This window comes from Macrobrachium rosenbergii, chromosome 8, assembly GCF_040412425.1.
Source record: "Macrobrachium rosenbergii isolate ZJJX-2024 chromosome 8, ASM4041242v1, whole genome shotgun sequence".
Taxonomy (NCBI): Eukaryota; Metazoa; Arthropoda; class Malacostraca; order Decapoda; family Palaemonidae; genus Macrobrachium; species Macrobrachium rosenbergii.
In genome coordinates, this window is record NC_089748.1 from 72578320 (window position 1) to 72598498 (window position 20179).

The 20179-nt window shown below is 39.0% G+C and overlaps 1 protein-coding gene across 2 annotated transcripts in view; it reads left to right on the forward strand.

The window, feature by feature from the left end:
• Positions 1 to 1380: 1380 nt before the first annotated feature.
• Mettl3 (methyltransferase like 3) overlaps positions 1381 to 20179 on the forward strand; it is a 252746-nt gene continuing 233947 nt past the window's right edge. The window contains exon 1 of one of the 2 annotated variants that reach the window (XM_067108002.1): positions 1381 to 1800. In XM_067108002.1, the coding sequence (XP_066964103.1) occupies positions 1608 to 1800 (193 nt within the window). In that variant the 5' untranslated portion in view covers positions 1381 to 1607. The remainder of the gene's footprint in view (positions 1801 to 20179) is intronic. The other variant, XM_067108003.1, reaches the window with a different exon arrangement.

Genomic DNA, 20179 nt, shown 5'->3' on the forward strand with positions numbered 1-20179 from the left:
GTGTAATTCCAACACTAAATAACAGTAGTTGCAGTCTCAGTTAACTCAGTACTAAGTTGATCTGACAGCTCGGGCAACCTTTCTGTGCTTCGTCTTGGCTTCCCATGTTCTATTAGGATTAGGATAAGACATCGTCTGCACGGTGTAAAAGATCTTTGTCAATGTTGCTTGTTGAGTTTGTCTCACCCGTTTGAGACTTGAATTTTTTTTAATTACTTTTTGAGAACGTCTCAAGCTAAAGGCAACTCTATAAAAAATCATCTGAAGTAATAAAACATAGAGCCATAGCTTACGATTTGATATACGAGGTCTCAAGCGAGACCAATGATTTGATAACCTGCTTGCCGGGTCTTGTACAATAATTGGTATGATTGCTGGATTCCTGAAGGTGCAAAGAAGTATTTAAGGCCACCCAGCATATTTTTCAAGTAAATGCACTCATCAGGTCCTCTTCGAGTCACAGCTTGTTTGAAATTTATGATTTTTTTAATAGTTTTTGGTACTTGTAATACTGGTAAATGCATAGAATTTAATGAATGTAGTGAGAAATAATGAAAAAATCACAACTGTCTTCCCTAACTTCCCTTCACTGTCGAAATAAAGTAGGCCTCGTCAAGGAAAGACACAATATGATTCTGTAAATCAACGATCGTTTGATTTTTTTTATTTTTCTTCCCTGACCCCATGTGTTCAATTCCCTTTAGGATAAAAAGAAAGGTGAAATGTAGCAAAAGTTAAATATATACAAAAGACTTCTCGTTAATGTTGCAATTAACGCAGCATTTTACTTTTATTTTTACTTTTGCGAGGCATTCCCAGCTCATTACTTCAGTTCCTAATCGCACTTTGCAATGAAGTCATCCTATGGAAAGCAAAACTTAGGATGTTGCATTAGTTGCTGCGCAGGCCACCAATTCATCGCATGGAACGGAATGGCTTAGAAGGGCAAATGAGATCAGACCAGCCTAGTCAGTGCAAGCCATGTAATCTGTAACAGGCATAACAGGTTATATTGTAAATATGTAAATATTTTTTCCTAATCAGCTACTGTATTCTAATCGAACGCTAATTAAAAGGACGGTTTTAAGGATAACTGTGTTCTAGCCGGGAAAAAATCTGTATGCTAAATCTAAAGGGGGGAAAACGTAATTGTACAGGAATAACATATAGACCATGAACTTGATACGGTAATTACGTTTCGACGGAATGACAATTCCACAATCAACTCCTCTCTCAGCTCTCTCTCTCTCTCTCTCTCTCTCTCTCTCTCTCTCTCTCTCTCTCTCTCTCTCTCTCTCTCTCTCTCTCTCATATAATCCAGTTACCACAGCAGCATTGTAGATACACATATTTAAATTCTCGTTTCTCACAAGCCTCTTTCAGTCAGAAATAGTCAGTATATATACCGTTCAAATAGCGGAAGTTATTCTTGATATTACGTTGCAAAATGGACTATCCTCATTTGTTTATGCTTGAAACCCACTTTTCATTTCAAGAAGAAGAAGTTGTGTGTGTCTGTTTAGCTCTGGTAGTAAACAAAACGAATTTATGTGATTTGCTTTAGTCATTATAGTGAATCGTTTGTTAACCACTGTAAGACATATACAATGGGTGACGAGACTTGGGCTAATATACAGTTAGTGAAAAGCAAAAGGGAGATTTTTCGTGAGAAAATAAAGAAACGGAAAGCTGAAAGAGAGACGATCCTGAATTCTGCTGGGGGAGGAAACTCCACTCCCACAGCAACCTTTATTCCAGAAAATCAGACTACGGCTTCCACCACACCTCCACTGCTTCCAGGTAATACTTGTTAAAGGTCGCTGTTGATAAAATATTTTATATCCTTTAGTACGGTAGCATAGCAAGTGTTGGACTAGTGATGGGTAAATTTCTTGGAAGCTTAGCTCTGGATAGGTTGAGCGTGCTGACACTGTCATTTGCACCCCCCTCCCCCCAGCATCACCACCGTCTGGCTAGTACAGTTGGTGTACTAATATGTTGGCTTCGTAATCTCTGGGACCAGCGTTCGCGTCCCATTAAGGGCCGGATAGTGAGACTGTCATGGTGGGGGGGTTGGGGTTACCCGGCTGACATCCGACCGAGAGGGAGGACTGAAACCCCCAAACTTTAATTTGGTAGAACTAAGTAGTAGCTCCGCGGCGGCAACTAACTTTTAACGACTTTTTCTGCAGTTTTTTGGTTGCTAATTATGGATTTACTTTCAATTTTTGTCGGACGAATGTAATTAACCTGTAATTAACCCCTGAAGTCCATCCAACAAGGGGTTTCCATACCTGATCTTCACAAGACAGAGCACGGGTATGTCTGTTTCGAACGGTTCATGTCCCGTCCGGCAAGTGCAATAACTTATTAACATTTGGGTAACCTCGCCCCCCCGGGCCAGTACTAAACATGGCGAAGGGATATTCCATTTGGCCAACAACAAACAAACCCACTGCCAGTATCAGAAGCCCTTAAGTGTAGAAAGAACTAGTTTTCAAGATAAAAACAGGCACAGAGCTAATACTTAGAATTACCTTTAATTTTTTAACTTTAGCGTATCCTAGCAACATAATATTTATTACATACCTTAAATTGTTGAAGAAGATGAAGTTCAATTAGGCCTGGCCCATAACCTAGCTTAAGGGTTGTAAAGTGAAGAGTGTAGCAGCCTTTAACAGAAACCACTGTAATTTGTATGTAATTCTAATAACCATAATGCCCTCTTAACTTCTCAATTTCTTCACACATTTTGGATATGCTTGTAGCCTATTTACAAATTTACAAAGCTAAGATCCATTAAGAAATCTGGCAGGATTCAAACTTGCATCAGGAATATCAGAATGAGGTAATGGTAATCACTTTACCATGGAGTATGTTATTTACATCATTGTAGGCTATGATCATCAATAAAAGTGCAGAATAGTTGTGAACATTAGGGCTATTCTTGCAGTTCTTGGCCTGCTTAAAAGGAGATCAAAGTCATATCAAAACGGGGATGCAGTCTAACCTAACTTTCCCTTAACTTAACCTATCTTAGGGTGCCATGTCCAGTCCTGGCTAGGGGAAGGTGTAGTCTCTCTCTCTCTCTCTCTCTCTCTGTGCCCCCCCCCAAGTGATTTTGTTCATTCCTGAACATGTACCTGACTATTTTGTAGTGTTACCATTATCCTCCAGATTTGCTTATGGAGGCCTCTCTGGCTATTGATCTTCATATCCATCTGGCAACCCAGAGTGGCATGCCAAATTTAGTCTACTTGTCAATGTCAGTTTATGGCTTTCTACGTTAACATTCTTCCAAGTGACAGCTTTTTCCAAATACCGTATTTATGCTCTTTTAGTTCATTGGGGATTTTATTGCAGTCTGTGTGCCACATATTTCAATGATATTTTTCCAATATTTATTTTGCAGCATAGTGACCCTGCTGATTTGTCCACTTATTAAATGTGCCAAGGGCAGTGCTTTATATATAGTTGTTCCTTGATTCCTGGTTCCCAAATTCATCTAGGGGCACTATTTCTTTTGGGATAATTTTAGAACAAATACAGTTATCACTGTTGAAATGCCTGTACTTTATATTCTCAATATACGATACAGTAGATCTCTAAGATAACAGATAAAAGCATCGGAGCCTACACCAATATAAAAGACACTTATCGTTGTATATATACATGAGTTATTGCAATACACTCCCTGAACACCTGAATTAGCCCCTGGTTACCCACCAGCCCGAACTATATCCCCGTAACTTTTACCCACTAATTGGGTAATTAACTGTCAGCATTACTAACGCTTACAGGAGATCTTGTCAAGATGAGTTACCTGAAGTACCGTTGGCAACGCTGCTGCAAGTCCCAGCCGCCCGAGGCCAGGTTCCCCAATTGCATTCTGTTCGCCTTGCTGCATGGATGTTTCCCGCTTCAGGCAAACCTTTTTGGATATTAGCCCGACCCCCATATACTGACTACATTGATATTAGAAAACGACTTGGACCAGATTTTCACCTTTTCTCCTGGATTGTTCTGTCGCCTGGCTTTGGATTTTCTCTCCTGTCTAGACTCTGGCTCATTTTTGGACTCACGATGGATAGATTGTATAAAAAGATGCCCCCCTTGGATAGCTCAACTGCTTCAACCTCGGCTACAACAATGGCGACCGACACCGCAACTCCTGGAGATGCTGCAACTCACTGATCATGCGCAGCTTGCAAGCAGAGGATGAGTACCCTCAAACATGACAGACATTCAGTTTGTATAGCTTGTAGGAAGGTACAATGTAGCTTAACCTTGAGATGTGACGAATGTGGGTCATGGCCGTAGGGAACCAGCTGCAGAAATTCAGAGTTTAGATAAGAAGGCTATAGAAACGGAGTTATTCAGGAAATTGAAAGATAAATTATCGGCTAGTATGACAAATTTATTATATAGTTTTATGTCTAAATTATCAGAACTCAAAGAACAAAATATACGCAATAGGGAAATAGAAACTAACCATTCTTTTTCAGCTCCCCTGCCTGTTCCAGAACCAGCCCTAACGGGTGCCAGGGGTCATGGAGAACCGCAAACCTCGAAGGTAGGATCTGCCGGACCCCCTGGCGCAGAGCAGGCAGTGTTAGCAGCAGATTTCCCCGTTCTTCAGATAATGTAAGTCCAGATGTGACTTTAGAAATAGGATTGACACAGATGAGTAGGGGCAGTGAGGTAGCAAAGAGTGTAGGAGAGAAGTTTAAGGTGCAACCTTTTTCGGGGGACAGGTGTAATTAAGGCTCTGGGATCTCTGCCAGATCCAGCAGCGGTTCTTTTTCCGGCTGCAATCTCCTTGCAACAAAATGTTGCTAAATTGGTTCAGGAGGATGTAGACGCAGTAGTAAGTTTGTCAGGTTCAGGAAGGTCGGAAGATTTCCCTTCCTCTTCTAGAGTTCCTTCTTCTGGGGATAAATTCTCATTGGTTGGTGATGATTCATTTGATAGGACTTTAAATGTAGCAGAATATAATGCTAATTTACTGGGTCTTTCTAAAGGGTATAGGTCATTGGTCAGACAGTGTTTCAATATGGGATTTTCAAATACTCACAATCATGTAATGAAGAATTTCCCTGAATTCACAAATGATGTATTGCAGGATTATCAGGGAGGACCGGAATCTGTATATTTTCTTTCTCTAAAATCTATGGCCTCTTCTGTAACCTCAGATCTCTCCTTATCCTCTATGACTCCCAAACCTTCTTCCGCTACTCTTTCTCAACCTTCCCTCTCTAGCCACCTTTCGGGGAACATTCCGTGTGCTTTGGTAGCTCATCCGGCATCTATGCCATTAGCGGGTTTGTCTTCGGTGTCATCCGCCGTGAATCCCGTACCATCACAGGCTTCTGATATAGTTACTGTGGCAGTTGGCGGTGCGCCTGCCACAGCGTTTAATCCTGCGGTTCCGATAGTTTCCGCAATTCCCCCGGTACCTAACATTTCTGGTGTCTCGTCTTCTGTTTCTTTGGGTTTGGTACCTCGTAATCTTCCCTTCTAAACCCTTCGGAATTCAGGGTCAATAGGAACGTTCTCTACCTGCCCAACATCGTCGACAGGAGTTCCAGTAGTGACTCCAAGTGTGGCTTCTTTTCTTCCTTTGGTTTCTCCTTTTTCAAATTCTCTGACAGGTCCCTCTGTCCTTCCGGCTAAGGCGGTTTATGTAGGTTCGGGTTTGATTTCAGGTAATCAGGGACCCTTTCCCTCGTTTTCTTTAAGTAGGGGGCCTTCTGCTCCAGACCCTCAGTCTCATGCAACCCTGCTACGTCTGGGTTTGCATGGTGGGGGTGTTGCGGTCACTCTGCTCTCCGGAGTGGGCGTTGTCCGCCCAGGTGTGACCAACCCAGGAGTTCTGTCATCATCTTTAGCGGGTGCGGGTTTTGCACAGCCTATTTCAGCGACTCCCAAGATGTTTGGGAACAATTCGTCAGGTGTCCCTATTGCACACCCAGGGGTGTCAGGTTCTGGATCATCAGGTTCAATGTTTGTTAGGGGCCAGTCTGTCTCATTTCCAGTTTCGGCTCAGTCGGACCAATTCGACAAAGACTGTTCTTGTGAAGAAGAGAATCAAATACCGGAGGCTAGTCTTCCTTTGGCCAATGAGTCCGAATATAGACGGATGTTGGACTTTACCCACTCACTGCATCCACAGTCCAAGGCTCAGGAGGGGCCGATACAGCAGAACCAAGCATTGTTCAAGTCGCTGTATGCAACTAAGCCGGTGGTAACACAGTCACCAAAGAATCTGGTCTGGTTTGGCAGGATCGAACAGGCTTTGAGAGAGGCTGACAATAGGTTGGCAGTAGTGATAGCATCGGGTAAACAGGATTCAGCCTTGCTTCCTGTTCGGAAGGGCTTTTATAAGGTCATGGGTAACCCTTCTGCGGGTGTGAGGGTGCTGCTGAACGAATCGGTAGAGGCTCTCTTATCGCAGGTTCCATCATCGAACTGTCTGGTATCTATCTCGGCCAGAGAAGCCAGTATCTTAGAAGACACCTTCTGAAATCAGTTGGAGGCACTGTCGCATACTATGTGGATGCTATCCGGTCTGATGGGGTTCCTCAAACTGGACGGTTATTCTCCGTCAGACCCGACACTTTTCGACAACCTCATCACGTCAGTTTTCATGGGGCTTGCACATCAGGCAAACGTCTCTGCAGGGTGTACCACTTTCTTAGGGAAGAAGAAGGGGGACTTCTACCTCAATCACCTGCAGCCTCATTTTCCGGACATCCATAAGAGGGCACTGCTGAGGGCTCCTTTGGCGCTCAGCAGCAGTTTGTTCATGGAGGAAGACCTATTGACTATGGTCAACTTTGTGTCATCTACATCGGCAATTGAGTCGTAACAGGCAATGATCAGAGTAGCAGCGCAGAGTGCCAGATCCCCAAAGGGCGCTAGAATGTCTCCTCCTTCGAAGCGCTCTCATTCTAAGTCACCGGGAAGTTCTCCTAAAAGAGTACGGTTTGATTCTAAGCCTTCTAGTTCTGTCTTGGGTCCGAAACCTTCCAATCATAAGAAGGATTTTCGGAGATAGAAGATATTCTCTTTGCTTGCACCAGTAGGAGGTTGCCTTGCCCCGTTCTGGGACATCTGGAAGGATTGGGGCGCGGAGAGTTGGGTAGTGGAGGTCTTGAGGAGGGGTTACAGAGTCCCTTTTCACTCTCATCCTCCGCTATCCAACTCACCAGTACATCTTCCCAGCTACTCCCCGTCTTCCATCAGGGGATTAGCTTTGGCGGCAGAGATCCGAGCCCATTTAAAGAAGGGAGCCTTAGAGCCCGCTCCTTCTCCAGCGTTCTACAGCCGGATCTTCATGGCCTTCAAAGCGGGAGGATCTTGGAGACCTATCATAGACCTCTCAGGTCTCAACAAGTTTGTAACCTCGACGAATTTTCATATGGAAACTTCCCTGTCGGTGCTGAGGTCGGTCCGGAGGGAAGATTGGATGATTTCAGTGGACCTCAAGGACGCTTATCTCCACATCCCAATTCATCAGGAATCTCAGAAGTTCCTTCGTTTCTCAGGTCCAACTGGAACATTCCAGTTCAAAGTCCTCTGCTTCGGTCTGACCACAGCACCTCAGGTATTCATGAGGGTGATGTCTCCTGTCTCAGACATCATGCATCATCAGGGCTTCCGGATGAAAAGATACCTCGACGACTGGCTGGTTCAAGCTTCGTCGGAAGGCGAGGCTCTGCAGGCGAGGGACTTTCTTTTGAACCTATGCCAGGAGTTAGGAATAAGAATCAACTTCGAAAAGAGTTCTCTATTTCCAACACAGGTAAAGACATACCTGGGAATGACGATTCAGACGCGTCTTTTTAGGGCTTTCCCAACAGAGGAGCGGGTCCTAGCCAGCTGGAAACTTTCACGTCAAGCAAAGTACAACCTGTGAGTTTATGGAAAAGCCTGCTGGGCCGGATGGCCTCCCTATCCCTTCTTGTTCCAGGGTCTCGTCTCCGGATGCGTTCTCTTCAGGTGTGTCTCAGGAATCGCTGGGGCTTTCGGGAAGAAAACGCGTCCATAACCTGGGACGATTCTTGCCTGAAGGATCTTCGGTGGTGGTGAGAAGAACATCATCTGACCACTGCATAAGGTTGGACTTCCCCTTCCAGACATACATCTGTACACAGATGCTTCGGGTCAGGGTTGGGGTGCAACCCTGGAGGAATCTCAGGCTCAGGGCCTTTGGAGGGATCTGGATCAGGAAGAGCCCATAAATTACAGAGAATTAAGAGCAGTCGAAGAGGCTCTGAATTACTTTGCAGAACAAGTAAGCAACAAGATCGTAGCATTGTTCTACGTCAACGTTACAGCAGTATCATATCTCAAAAAGGAGGGGGGAGCAAGATCACAGGTGTTGAACGAGGTAGCACAGAGAGTTCTCCGTTGGTGCGAAGACCACACAGTTTCGCTCATTCCCCAAATCGTGTCGGGAAAGCTGAACGTCTTGGCGGACGCTCTGAGTCGATCTCAGGAAGTTCTCGGAGGGGAATGGACATTAGTGCAAGACAAGGTGCAACTGCCACTCAGGAGATGGCCAGCGACGGTTGATCTTTTCGCCACCAGGATGAACCATCATCTTCCAGTTTACTTCTCCCCTGTAGCGGACCCCATGTCCTGCAGGACAGATGCAATGTTGCACTCATGGGACAATTTATAGGTCTATGCTCTTCCTCCCTTCGGGATGATACAGGAAGTGTTAACAAAACTCAGGACCTGCAAAAACACTCAGATGACCCTGATCTGCCCGTTTTGGCCCCAGAGACCGTGGTTTCTGGACCTCCTGGACCTGTTAACAGAAGTTCTGATATTCCTCCCAGAGAGGAGAGATTTACTCAAACAGCCGCACTTCCACTACTTCCACCAGAACCTCTGCATGCTGAAGCTAGCTGCGTGGAGACTGTCCAGCGAGCAGCCCTTCATGTGGGACTATCTAAAGCAGTGGCTAGACAACTGTCTTTCTGCTTAACCCTTAAACGCCGACTGGACGTATCGTAAGTCGACTAAAATTGTCTGTCGGATGACGAGTGGATGTACCGCATGTCGACTACAAAAAATTTCAACCTTCGGTCAACTTTGACTTGACTGAAATGGTCGAAAAACGCAATTGTAAGCTAAAACTCTTACATTCTAGTAATATTCAATCATTTACCTTCATTTTGCAACAAATTGGAAGTCTCCAGCACAATATTTCGATTTATGGTGAATTTTTGAAAAAAACTTTTTCTTATCTCTGTGTGTAACTCGGCCGAAAATTTCAGAAATTCTTTCGTCATTTTGTCATAATTTTTGCACCGTTTTATATTAGCCGTTACATAAAGTTTTATATATGAAAATGTGTGCAATTTCATGTAAAATACAACAAAAAACAACCCATGGTTGTAGCTTTTATCAGTTTGGAATTATTTTCATATAAATCCCGATAAGTGCCAAAATTTCAACCTTCAGTCAACTTTGACTCAACCAAAATGGTTGAAAAATGCAATTGTAAGCTAAAACTCTTAAATTCTAGTAATATTCAATCATTTACCTTCATTTTGCAACAAATTGGAAGTCTCTAGCACAATATTTCGATGTATGGTGAATTGTTGAAAAAAACTTTTTCTTATCTCTGTGTGTAACTCGGCCGAAAATTTCAGAAATTCTTTCGTCATTTTGTCGTAATTTTGCACCGTTTATATTAGCTGTTACATAAAGTTTTATATATGAAAATGTGTGCAATTTCATGTAAAATACAACAAAAAACAACCCATGGTTGTAGCTTTTATCAGTTTGGAATTATTTTCATATAAATCCCGATAAGTGCCAAAATTTCAACCTTCAGTCAACTTTGACTCAACCTAAATGGTTGAAAAAATGCAATTGTAACTAAAACTCTTAAATTCTAGTAATATTCAATCATTTACCTTCATTTTGCAACAAATTGGAAGTCTCTAGCACAATATTTCGATTTATGGTGAATTTTTGAAAAAAAAACTTTTTCCTTACGTCCGTGCGGTAACTCGGCCGAAAATCTCGGAAATTCTTTCGTCACTTTGTCGTAATGTTTGCACCATTTTCTAATAGCCGTTACATAAAGTTTTATATATGAAAATGTGCGCACTTTCTTGTAGAATACAACAAAAAATAACTCATGGTTGTAGCTTTTATCAGTTTTGAAATATTTTCATATAAATCACAATAAATAGAAAAAATTCGACCTTTGGTCAACTTTAATTTGACAAAAATGGTCGAAAACTGCAATTGTAAGCTAAAACTCTTACAGTCTAGTAATATTCAATCAATTACCTTCATTTTGCAACAAATGGGAAGTCTCTAGCACAATATTTCGATTTATGGTGAATTTTTGAAAAAAACTTTTTTTTATGTCCGCGAGTTATGAATTCATGCATCATTTTGTGATAATATTTTCCCTGTGTTGCTTTGATCGTTTTACAATTTGTTATATACCAAAATCATTGCAATTTAGTGTACAATACAACGAAAAAAAAATAACTCATTAGCTTTAACCGTTTTGCTCACAATGCGATTTGTATACAATTATATATGAAATTTTTTTTGTGCTGTCATATATTTCAATATTTATATATGATAAAAATATTTTTTTTCATTTCTGATGGTTGCATACTAAACTTTAGGCAATAACAAAAAAAAGGAGCCAAAAATGAACTCTTAATCTTAAAAACTAAGCATGCTGTGAATTTTTGAAAAAAACTTTTTTTCCGCTTCAGTGCCAACTCCCAAACACTACGGCAGACACTTTTGTAAATAGAGGCTCGGCATTTAAGGGTTGAGGAATTCAACCAGGAAGTTATACCAGGCCAGGTGGGCAATGTATCATGGTTGGTGCCAGAATCAAGGGCATTGTATTTCGCACCCGACGGTTGCGAAAGTAGCAGACTTCTTGCTATTTTTAAGGAGAGACAAGAGACTTTCTTTCTCAACAATTGCTGGGTACAGGTCAATGTTAAGCAGTACATTCTGATTTCATCTTCCGGAACTTTCATCCAGCAAGATTCTCCATGACTTGTTAAGATCTTTTAAAATAGAGCGCCCGATTATTCCGCTTTGGGCCCCCTCGTGGGATTTAGCGGTTGTATTGGATTTCCTAAGATCGGCAGCCTTCGAACCTTTAGAGTCTCTGCCCTTAAGGCAGTTAACTAAGAAAGTCCTTTTTCTAATTGCTCTGGCTACGGCCAAGAGGGTGGGAGAAATTCGGGCGATATTCAAGACAGTCTCCTTTTCAGGAAATGATATTTTTCTTTCTTACCAGAATTTGTGGCAAAGTCAGAATCGGAAATGAATCCTTTACCAAGAGCATTCAAAGTCACATCCTTAGAAGACTTTGTAGGTGGCGACACTGCCGAAATGCTGTTATGCCCAGTTAGGGCTTTAAAAGTCTGTCTGTCTCGGACTGAGAAACTTATGCCTCACCTGATAACATTATTCGTCTCTCCTAAATACCCTTCGCGTTCGATCTCTAAGAACTCAATCAGTTTCTTTCTTCGGGAAGTTATTCAACAAGCGTCAGAAGGCTCTTCTTCTTCAACCTCGGAGCCTTCAACTTTGTCTGCGCATCCAAGGGCACATAGCATCTGAGGAATAGCAACATCGTCGGCCTTCCTTAGGAATTATCCGATGTCGGTGATCTTAGAAGCGGCCACTTGGAAGTCAGTGTCAGTCTTTACAACCTTTTACCTCAGAGACATACAATTTTCGTCGGAGAAGGGTTACTCGCTGGGTCCTTTTGTGGCGGCCAACACGATCTTGTAAAGGTAGGACAAGGTCGGGGTGGGGTAAGTTAGGCATTCAAGATAGGCTAGGAGACGGGAATTCTTAATTGATCAGGATCCATAAATGGAGCATTAGGTAAGACATTAGCATTATATAACCGGGCTGAGCCAGATTGATAGGATCTTCTCCAACCCCCTCCCCCCCTCTTCTGTACAGGTGTCGGCTGCATCATAATGCGAAGAACCAAAGAGACTTCACATTCAACTTCTCCTCCATACATGCGAGGCTACAATAGCCACATGGGAGGTTTGTCATACCCCTCCATGCATGAGAGTGCTTTGATTAGCCACATGGGAGGTTCACCGTCCCCTCCATACATGAGAGTGCTTTGATTAGCCACATGGGAGGTCTTCGTTCTCCACTACGCATGGGAGGCTCGATTAGCCACTTGGTTGGTTGGTTTTTGCTACCCTCTATCCATGAGGAGGTTTGAATACCACATCAGAGGTAGCTCGACTCAGACAGTACCGAGACTCGAGACTGACGTCGAGGGTACTCTCTCTCTTCAGGCATCCTCTCCTGCCGAGTAGGTAACTAGGTGAGGATACATGCATATAGGCAGAGTAGGTGAATAATGAGTTACCTGCCTTCCCGTTTTTCAGGTCGGGCTGAAATTAGATTGATCCCACCTCCATAAAATTTTGTTAATTGGGCTAATTGAGGTGTTCAGGGAGTGTATTGCAATATGAAGTTTTCATGATAAAACTAATATTGTAATACTTACCTGAACACCTGAATGATTCCCACCCTCCTCCCCACTTCAATTTGATTAGTGAATTAAGCAATTGGGGAACCCAGCCACGGGCGGCTGGGACTTGAAGTAGCGTTGCCAACGGTACTTCAGGTAACTCATCTTGACAAGATTTCCTGTAAGCGTTGGTAACGCTGACAGTTAATTACCCAATTAGTGGGTAAAAGTTACAGGGATATAGTTCGGGTTGGTGGGTAACCAGGGGCTAATTCAGGTGTTCAGGTAAGTATATAAAAAGCTTATAACTGCCTATTTTAACAGTTCACTGACTAATTTATAGTTCAAACAAAAATATGCCATAAAATAATTTAACATAATTTCAAACAAAAATACATCCCAAACCATCATCCCAAAACACCCAAAATCATCATACGTTACCCCCCTACAACTGTTACTCTTAAGTATATACACCCCTAAAAGGCTTATAAAAATTTACTAATTTTAAAATATTAATATTAATGTAAACAGAGCAAAATATCTGCATATAAGTTTTGCTTGCCGTCGTAAAATCTAAGTTCATTTTGTAGATTTTCGTTTCACTGTAACTTAAGTATTTGCAATTGCACTAATATTTCTGTTAATGTCTGTTTGTTTCGTCTCGCCTTTAGGATCCTATATTACTGCCACCATATTTTTGTCATGCACAAGTTTATTTTCATAACTTGTGTGACATATTATTGTTCCCTTCTTACCTGCGTATTTCTTTTAAGTCGACGAAGTAGTCGTCCACAGCGTCTCTTCCATGGTCAGCCGCCTACGAGTTTATTTCGAAAGGAATTAAATTAAATGTAATTATATCTCTCAGAAAGGCGTAATGGAGACGAAATGGGTAGCTTATTACTTTAATGATGAAAGTTAACTACATACTCAAGTACAATTATGGTTACAGTTACTGTCTTGAAACCACTCTTGCTAGTCAAAGTTCAGTTTAAGTCTGGTTAGTAGCCCGCGGTCAGAGTCTGGTTGGGACCACGAAAGCAAGGGGAAGAACTACGTCTTCTTGTGTGGTGTCTAGGGACTCGAATGCTCTTCTTCTGGCTTCTGGCTTCTCTGGAACCCCTGGTTCTTCTTGCTATCTTCCATCTCCTCCTCTGAAGTTCCTCATTGGAAGATTTTATCTGTAAGGCCTCCCCTTGAACAGTTTGATTGGGAAGGACAGTTGTGGGTGTTGTTAAAATCTCTCCTTAGAGGATTTGATTGGAAATGACCTCAGGAGGAGGTGTAAATGACTCAGAATGTTTAATTGGAGAAGTGGTGAACTACTTCACTTTGTCCAGCCCCTTTTCATGGAATTTCAATGTAAACGCCTCCTGTTGAAGGCGGGGTTATAGATATGGCTGGAATGTTAACTTCTGATGAGGTGCTAAGTAATCCTTGGTCAGCTAAATCACTAGGGCACAGTTTCCAGATTTTACGATCGGTTTTATGGCCCTGGGCGTGATATGCTCACTCAATGTTTTGAGTTCGTGTAAGACAGTTTCTTTTGGTTAGCTTACTTGACACTTCTAGCCTGGCAATGCATAACAACCAAGGCTTAATTGTTGTTCTCTCTCTCTCTCTCTCTCTCTCTCTCTCTCTCTCTCTCTCTCTCTCTCTCTCTCTCTATTCATTCTCTCATTCTCTCATGCATTCCTATCTACTTTTCCTTACATCACTACATATACTGTATATATATATATATATATATATATATATATATATATATATATATATATATATATATATATATATATATATATATATATATATATATATATATATAAATATATATATATATATATATATATATATATATATATATATATATATATATATATATATATATATATATAGCTTAATGATAAATAATATTGCCAAGACCAGGAAGAACATTCTTTATTACAAGCTTTCAGGTATAAAACCTCATCATCAGGCTGAAAAAACACAAGGATGAGAATCAATAAAATTACAATAAAATGAATTGTCATAATAAATCTTCAGCAAAAATACTAACGAAATATATAAAATGAACAAGTAAATACAAAACTAAAAAGGGTGAGACGTAAAATAACGAAAAATTAAAAACACAAACATAAAAATATGAAAATAAAACTAAAGTGAAATGTAAACAAACTACCACTCACAAAAAGTAAAATATTTAACGACCTAATTGAGTACCTACTATGAAATTACACGATAGCTAGTTGAATACCAGACGAGTTGTTGTTCAATTCGGCTTCATCTTTTTAATAGTCAGCGACTCTGAAATTAAAAGGTCCAGTCTATTTGAACAAAAGACAGTACCCGAAAAATCAGGTCAGTGAAAGGATGGTCCTGTGTTAAACTGTGTTCTCTAATGGCAGAAAAGGTGGTTTGGAAGGGGAAACCTAGTTCTAATAGAAAGACCTCTGTGTTCCAAAAATTCTGTGTCTGAGCCAGCGGGAACTAGATCCCACGTGCTCAGACCACACTGCCAACAAGTGAACAAGTAAACGACACAGGAATTAAGGTCCACAGGCAGAGTAGGCTTCTCTCAAAAGTGATCTTATTGTAAAAGGATTACAGAAAACAAACCGGAAACTGATTTGAGGAAACAATGCTTAAGTATTTCTTGTAACTTTTTCGGACCATATAGCTACTATGACCAAGGTAAGGCAATTTAATGTACTTTACATCTTTACTAGCAGTACTGTACACCAGTCTGGGACAAAATTTTTCATTTAAAAATTTTTCAGAACTTTGTAAATACAAAAATGGGATATGAGTTTTCAGAAAAATAATTCTGGAGGAAAACCATATCTTGATGAAATAAATTAAAATCACAACAAACATTGTAGGCTCTATTAATCAAAGTGCGTATTGAGTTCATCTTATACAACTTTGGCGAAAAACTGAGGTAATTCAATCCCAAGCCAGTAAAAGTACTTTTCCTATAAACAGAGGTCTCAAATTTGCCACTATTTCTGTATACCTGTACATCTAAAAATGACAACTTATTATCCTGTTCCGTCTCTAAGTAAAAGAAATGTTAGGGTGACAGAATTAAAATATTCAAAAACAAATCAACATGTGATAATTCCTTAAACACAAGGAAAGTATCATCTACATACCTACAGTAATACAAGGTTTGAAAGCACTAGGGCATTCAGACATCCAAATCCTTTCACAATAACCCATGAAGCAATCCGCATATACAGGTCCAAGGGAATTTCCCATAGCTACTCCATCTATTTGATTATATAATTTACCATCAAAAGTAAAAATGCCATCAGCAGTTGCTAAATGTAATAATTTTTGCAAGTCTATTTTATTAAGTCCAAACACTGATAAATGGTTTTCACATATATTATTAAGAATAATGTCGGTTGTTTCTTTCAATGGGATATTGGTGAAAAGAGAGGTTACATCGAAACTAGCCATTACAACATCTTGGTTAAAATTGAAAGAGCATAATTCTTTAACAAATTTGGAAGAATTAGATATGTTAAATTCACCTAAAGTTAGAGGGTTTAAAATTGGAACCAAAAACTTGGACAGGTTATAACTAAAAGTACCAATTGAGGAAATAATAGGTCTTAAAGGGTTTCCTATTTTATGTACCTTAGGCAGACCGTATAAATAACCAGGCTTAGACCCTGAAGCAAATAAAGAGCTATATGTAGCTTCCCCAATCTTATCTCTCAGACCTCTAAGCAACCTATTTTAGTTTGTCTTCTAATTTCAAAATGTGACTCAGAATATCTACATTTAAAATCCTAAATTTTGTATTGTCAGAGAGTATTTCATTAATTTTATCTAAATAATCAGACCTATTCATTAATACAACACCCTACCTTTATCTGGCTTGGTAATAACTATACTATTATCGTTCTTAAGGTTACGTAAAATATTGATTCTGTCTTTATTTAACTGATTGTCACTTTTGAGAGAGAAGCCTACTCTGCCTGTGGACCTTAATTCCTGTGTCGTTTACTTGTTCACTTGTTCGCAGTGTGGTCTGCGATACGTGGGATCTAGTTCCCGCTGGCTCAGACACAGAATTTTGGAACACAGAGGTCTTTCTATTAGAACTAGGTTTCCCTTTCCAAACCACCCTTTTCTGCCATTAGAGAACACAGTTTAACACAGGACCATCCTTTCACTGACCTGGATTTTTCCGGTACTGTCTTTTTGTTCAAATAGACTGGACCTTTTAATTTCAGAGTCGCTGACTATTAAAAGATGAAGCGGAATTGAACAACAACTCGCCTGGTATTCAACTAGCTATCGTAATTTCATAGTAGGTACTCAATTAGGTCGTTAAATATTTTACTTTGTGAGTGGTAGTTTGTTTACATTTCACTTTAGTTTATTTTCATATTTTTATGTTTGTGTTTTTAATTTTTCGTTATTTTACGTCTCACCCTTTTAGTTTGTATTTACTTGTTCATTTTATATATTTCGTTAGTATTTTTGCTGAAGATTTATTATGACAATTCATTTTATTGTAATTTTATTGATTCTCATCCTTGTCGGTTTTTTCAGCCTGATGATGAGGTTTTATACCTCAAAGCTTGTAATAAAGAATGTTCTTCCTGGTCTTATAATATTATTTATCATTAAGCTAAAAAAGATTTCAAGTATATATATATAATTACAGTATATATATATATATATATAATATATATATATATATATATATATATATATATATATATATATATATATATATATATATATATATATATATATATATATATATATATATATATAATATATATATATATATATATATATATATATATATATATATATATATATATATATATATATATATATATATATATATATATATATATATTTATATTTATATGCAGCCATAGTTTGGCAAAAGAGCTTTGCTGTGTCTCAAAACCCATAGATAAAATCCCCGTATATACACCTAAATCCATCTCTATACTAAGGTAAGGGCGTTGAACACCCAATGGCACCCGACTATGGACTGGGATTACTCTGACAAATTTTGTTCTATCTCAGTCGCAGGCATGCAAAGAGCAGTGGGACTTCCTGAGGGGATAACACAGTTGTTCCTTCTTAAAAATAATAATTTTCAGAATCTGTAGGATTATATATATATATATATATATATATATATATATATATATATATATATATATATATATATATATATATATATATATATATATATATATATATATATATATATATATATTATACAGTAGAGTTAGAGCCCTATATCCTCAACGCTTAATCCAATCCTGAAGAAGTGTCGAGATTCGATTTAGTCAATTCGGAATCAATTTCTCCAAGAAATAACTGAAAATTGATTAATCCATTCCTGACCACCAGTCATTACCCCAACCTTGAATTTTTATACAAAACATTACACAAATCACAGTTAAATAAGTTCAGAGTTAAATAACTTACCATATCAGAAGCACATTTTACATTTTTAAATGCATACTGTATCAAAAAATTTGGCCTACGACGAATGCGGCCATATTACCGATGGTAGACCGAGCGCCATAGGCTAAGCTAGGTATCCTATAGGCACTACCAGAATGTACTGTAATGGGTACACACTAAAACTGTTGTTAATAATAATAAAACTGAAAAACAAGCCTGATTATTACAGTAAATTAATAATACAGTATTTATAAGCCAAATTATTGTATGTCTCTTATTATGAAAAATTAAGAAAACTTTCCTAAGTTACGCCGGCACTCAGCAGCTTGTGGCATGAGCAGATGTAAACAAACCAAAGCCACCCTGGTGGCGTATTGTGGTACTAATTACATAAATGCTGTTTATGTTCAGTATTTATGGTAAATTTCATACAGAGTCTACCGGAATAGTGTACAAAATCACTGTAAAACATCTTTCAATAAATATTATGATACCCTAACATATTGGGACCCATGACTGGATGAAAATTCAATGCAGAAAGCCAGAAAAATTATACACCTGTACAGTACAAGCGTGTGCTTCTCCAAACAACAGCAGCAGTGTGTGTGGGCTTTAAACGCTTTTAAATATGCGTGGGAAAAATGCCACCAACAATGCCAATTAGTGGCGGGGAGGCTGAAACTTTTTTTTTTTTTTTTTTTTACAAACATCACATGATTCATCGGGTCGGATTCGGTTTGTTGTTCAAGCTGCGACACAAAATTTACTCGACATTTCACGTCAAAATCCGATTATGTCGAGTTTTGGTATGGTCAGAACCAGGTTCTACTGTGTAATATATATATATATATATATATATATATATATATATATATATATATATATATATATATATATATATATATATATATATATATATATATATATATACAGCATATATATATACAGCATATATATATATATAAAGGAAGCATGAATGAGTAGAAAAATAAAAATAAAGTTATAAGTTGTAAAAGTATAAAAGATTTTTTGTGTATTTGCTTTTGTATCTTATTGCATAAAATATGCAATGTGATGGTGTTCAAGAACAATTCTTTAAGAATAGTATGACCTAAAACTTGAAAGATTGTAAATGCAAAAGTCAACAAAGTCATAGGTTTTACTTTTAGTGTGGCACTTGAGCTTGCTTGTCTTTGCATAATTTCTCAATACTTGGGAGAATTTCTGAAAAATGCACCAACACATTGATCCCAGGACAAACCACAAGATTCCAGATATAAAAGACAATGTGTTAAAAATATCTTTCCCTTTAGTTGTGTCTGGCAGCTCTTTACAGCAAAAAAAGTTCTCCATTATCTTACCCTCATTTTCAAATCGAACAAATGCTAGCAGCTGAGCTTTACCCATTATATCCATCGACTCATCAACTCGCAGGGTAAACTTTGTATGTTTCAGTATTTCAGACAAAATGTCTGAAATATTTTGGGACTGTCATCCACACGCCTACTAATTGTTGTATCAGAAACAGGAACTTTGTTTATTTCTCTCACAGCTTTGTTTATTTCTCTCACAGCTTCCTCACCAATCATTGTCTTCACTATTATTTTACAAGCAGGCATTATTAGACCCTCAGCAATACTGTGACTTTTTATTTTTTTAGCAACTAGCTCAGCCACTAAATAGCTTGCTTCTTGGGCCTTTTCACTTGTCGTTACCTTCTTTTTAAAGAACTTTGTTTCTTCTGTGAATCCACGAGTCTTCCAAAATAATCAACTGATTTATTATACAAGTGGCTATGATTAGTAGAGAAATGTCGCTTTACCTTGGCAGGGGCCATAGCTGAGTTAGCTAGTTTTTTTTCCACAAATGATGCATAATGGAAGAGGACAGTTTCCGTCCCCAGTCCATGTGAATCCAATGGACAGATAACTCGCATTATAATGCCGAATTTTTTATCACTCGCTTCTTCTTTGCTTGTACTTGGCAGAGAATCATTTTCACTCTCCTGATCCTCTTCATCAATTGGATGCTCCCTTTTCAAATATTTCAACACCTCAGCCTTTCACAATTGCTAAAGGACGGTTGAAATAGTGTTGTTTGCTCTGTTCAAGGCAGAGTAATTAAGAAATGAAAACGGGACTACAGAAATCGTCGGATCAGCTCATAACACGTATGAAATCCATTGAATGGTGCAATACAAAGAAAAAACAATGTATAAATAAA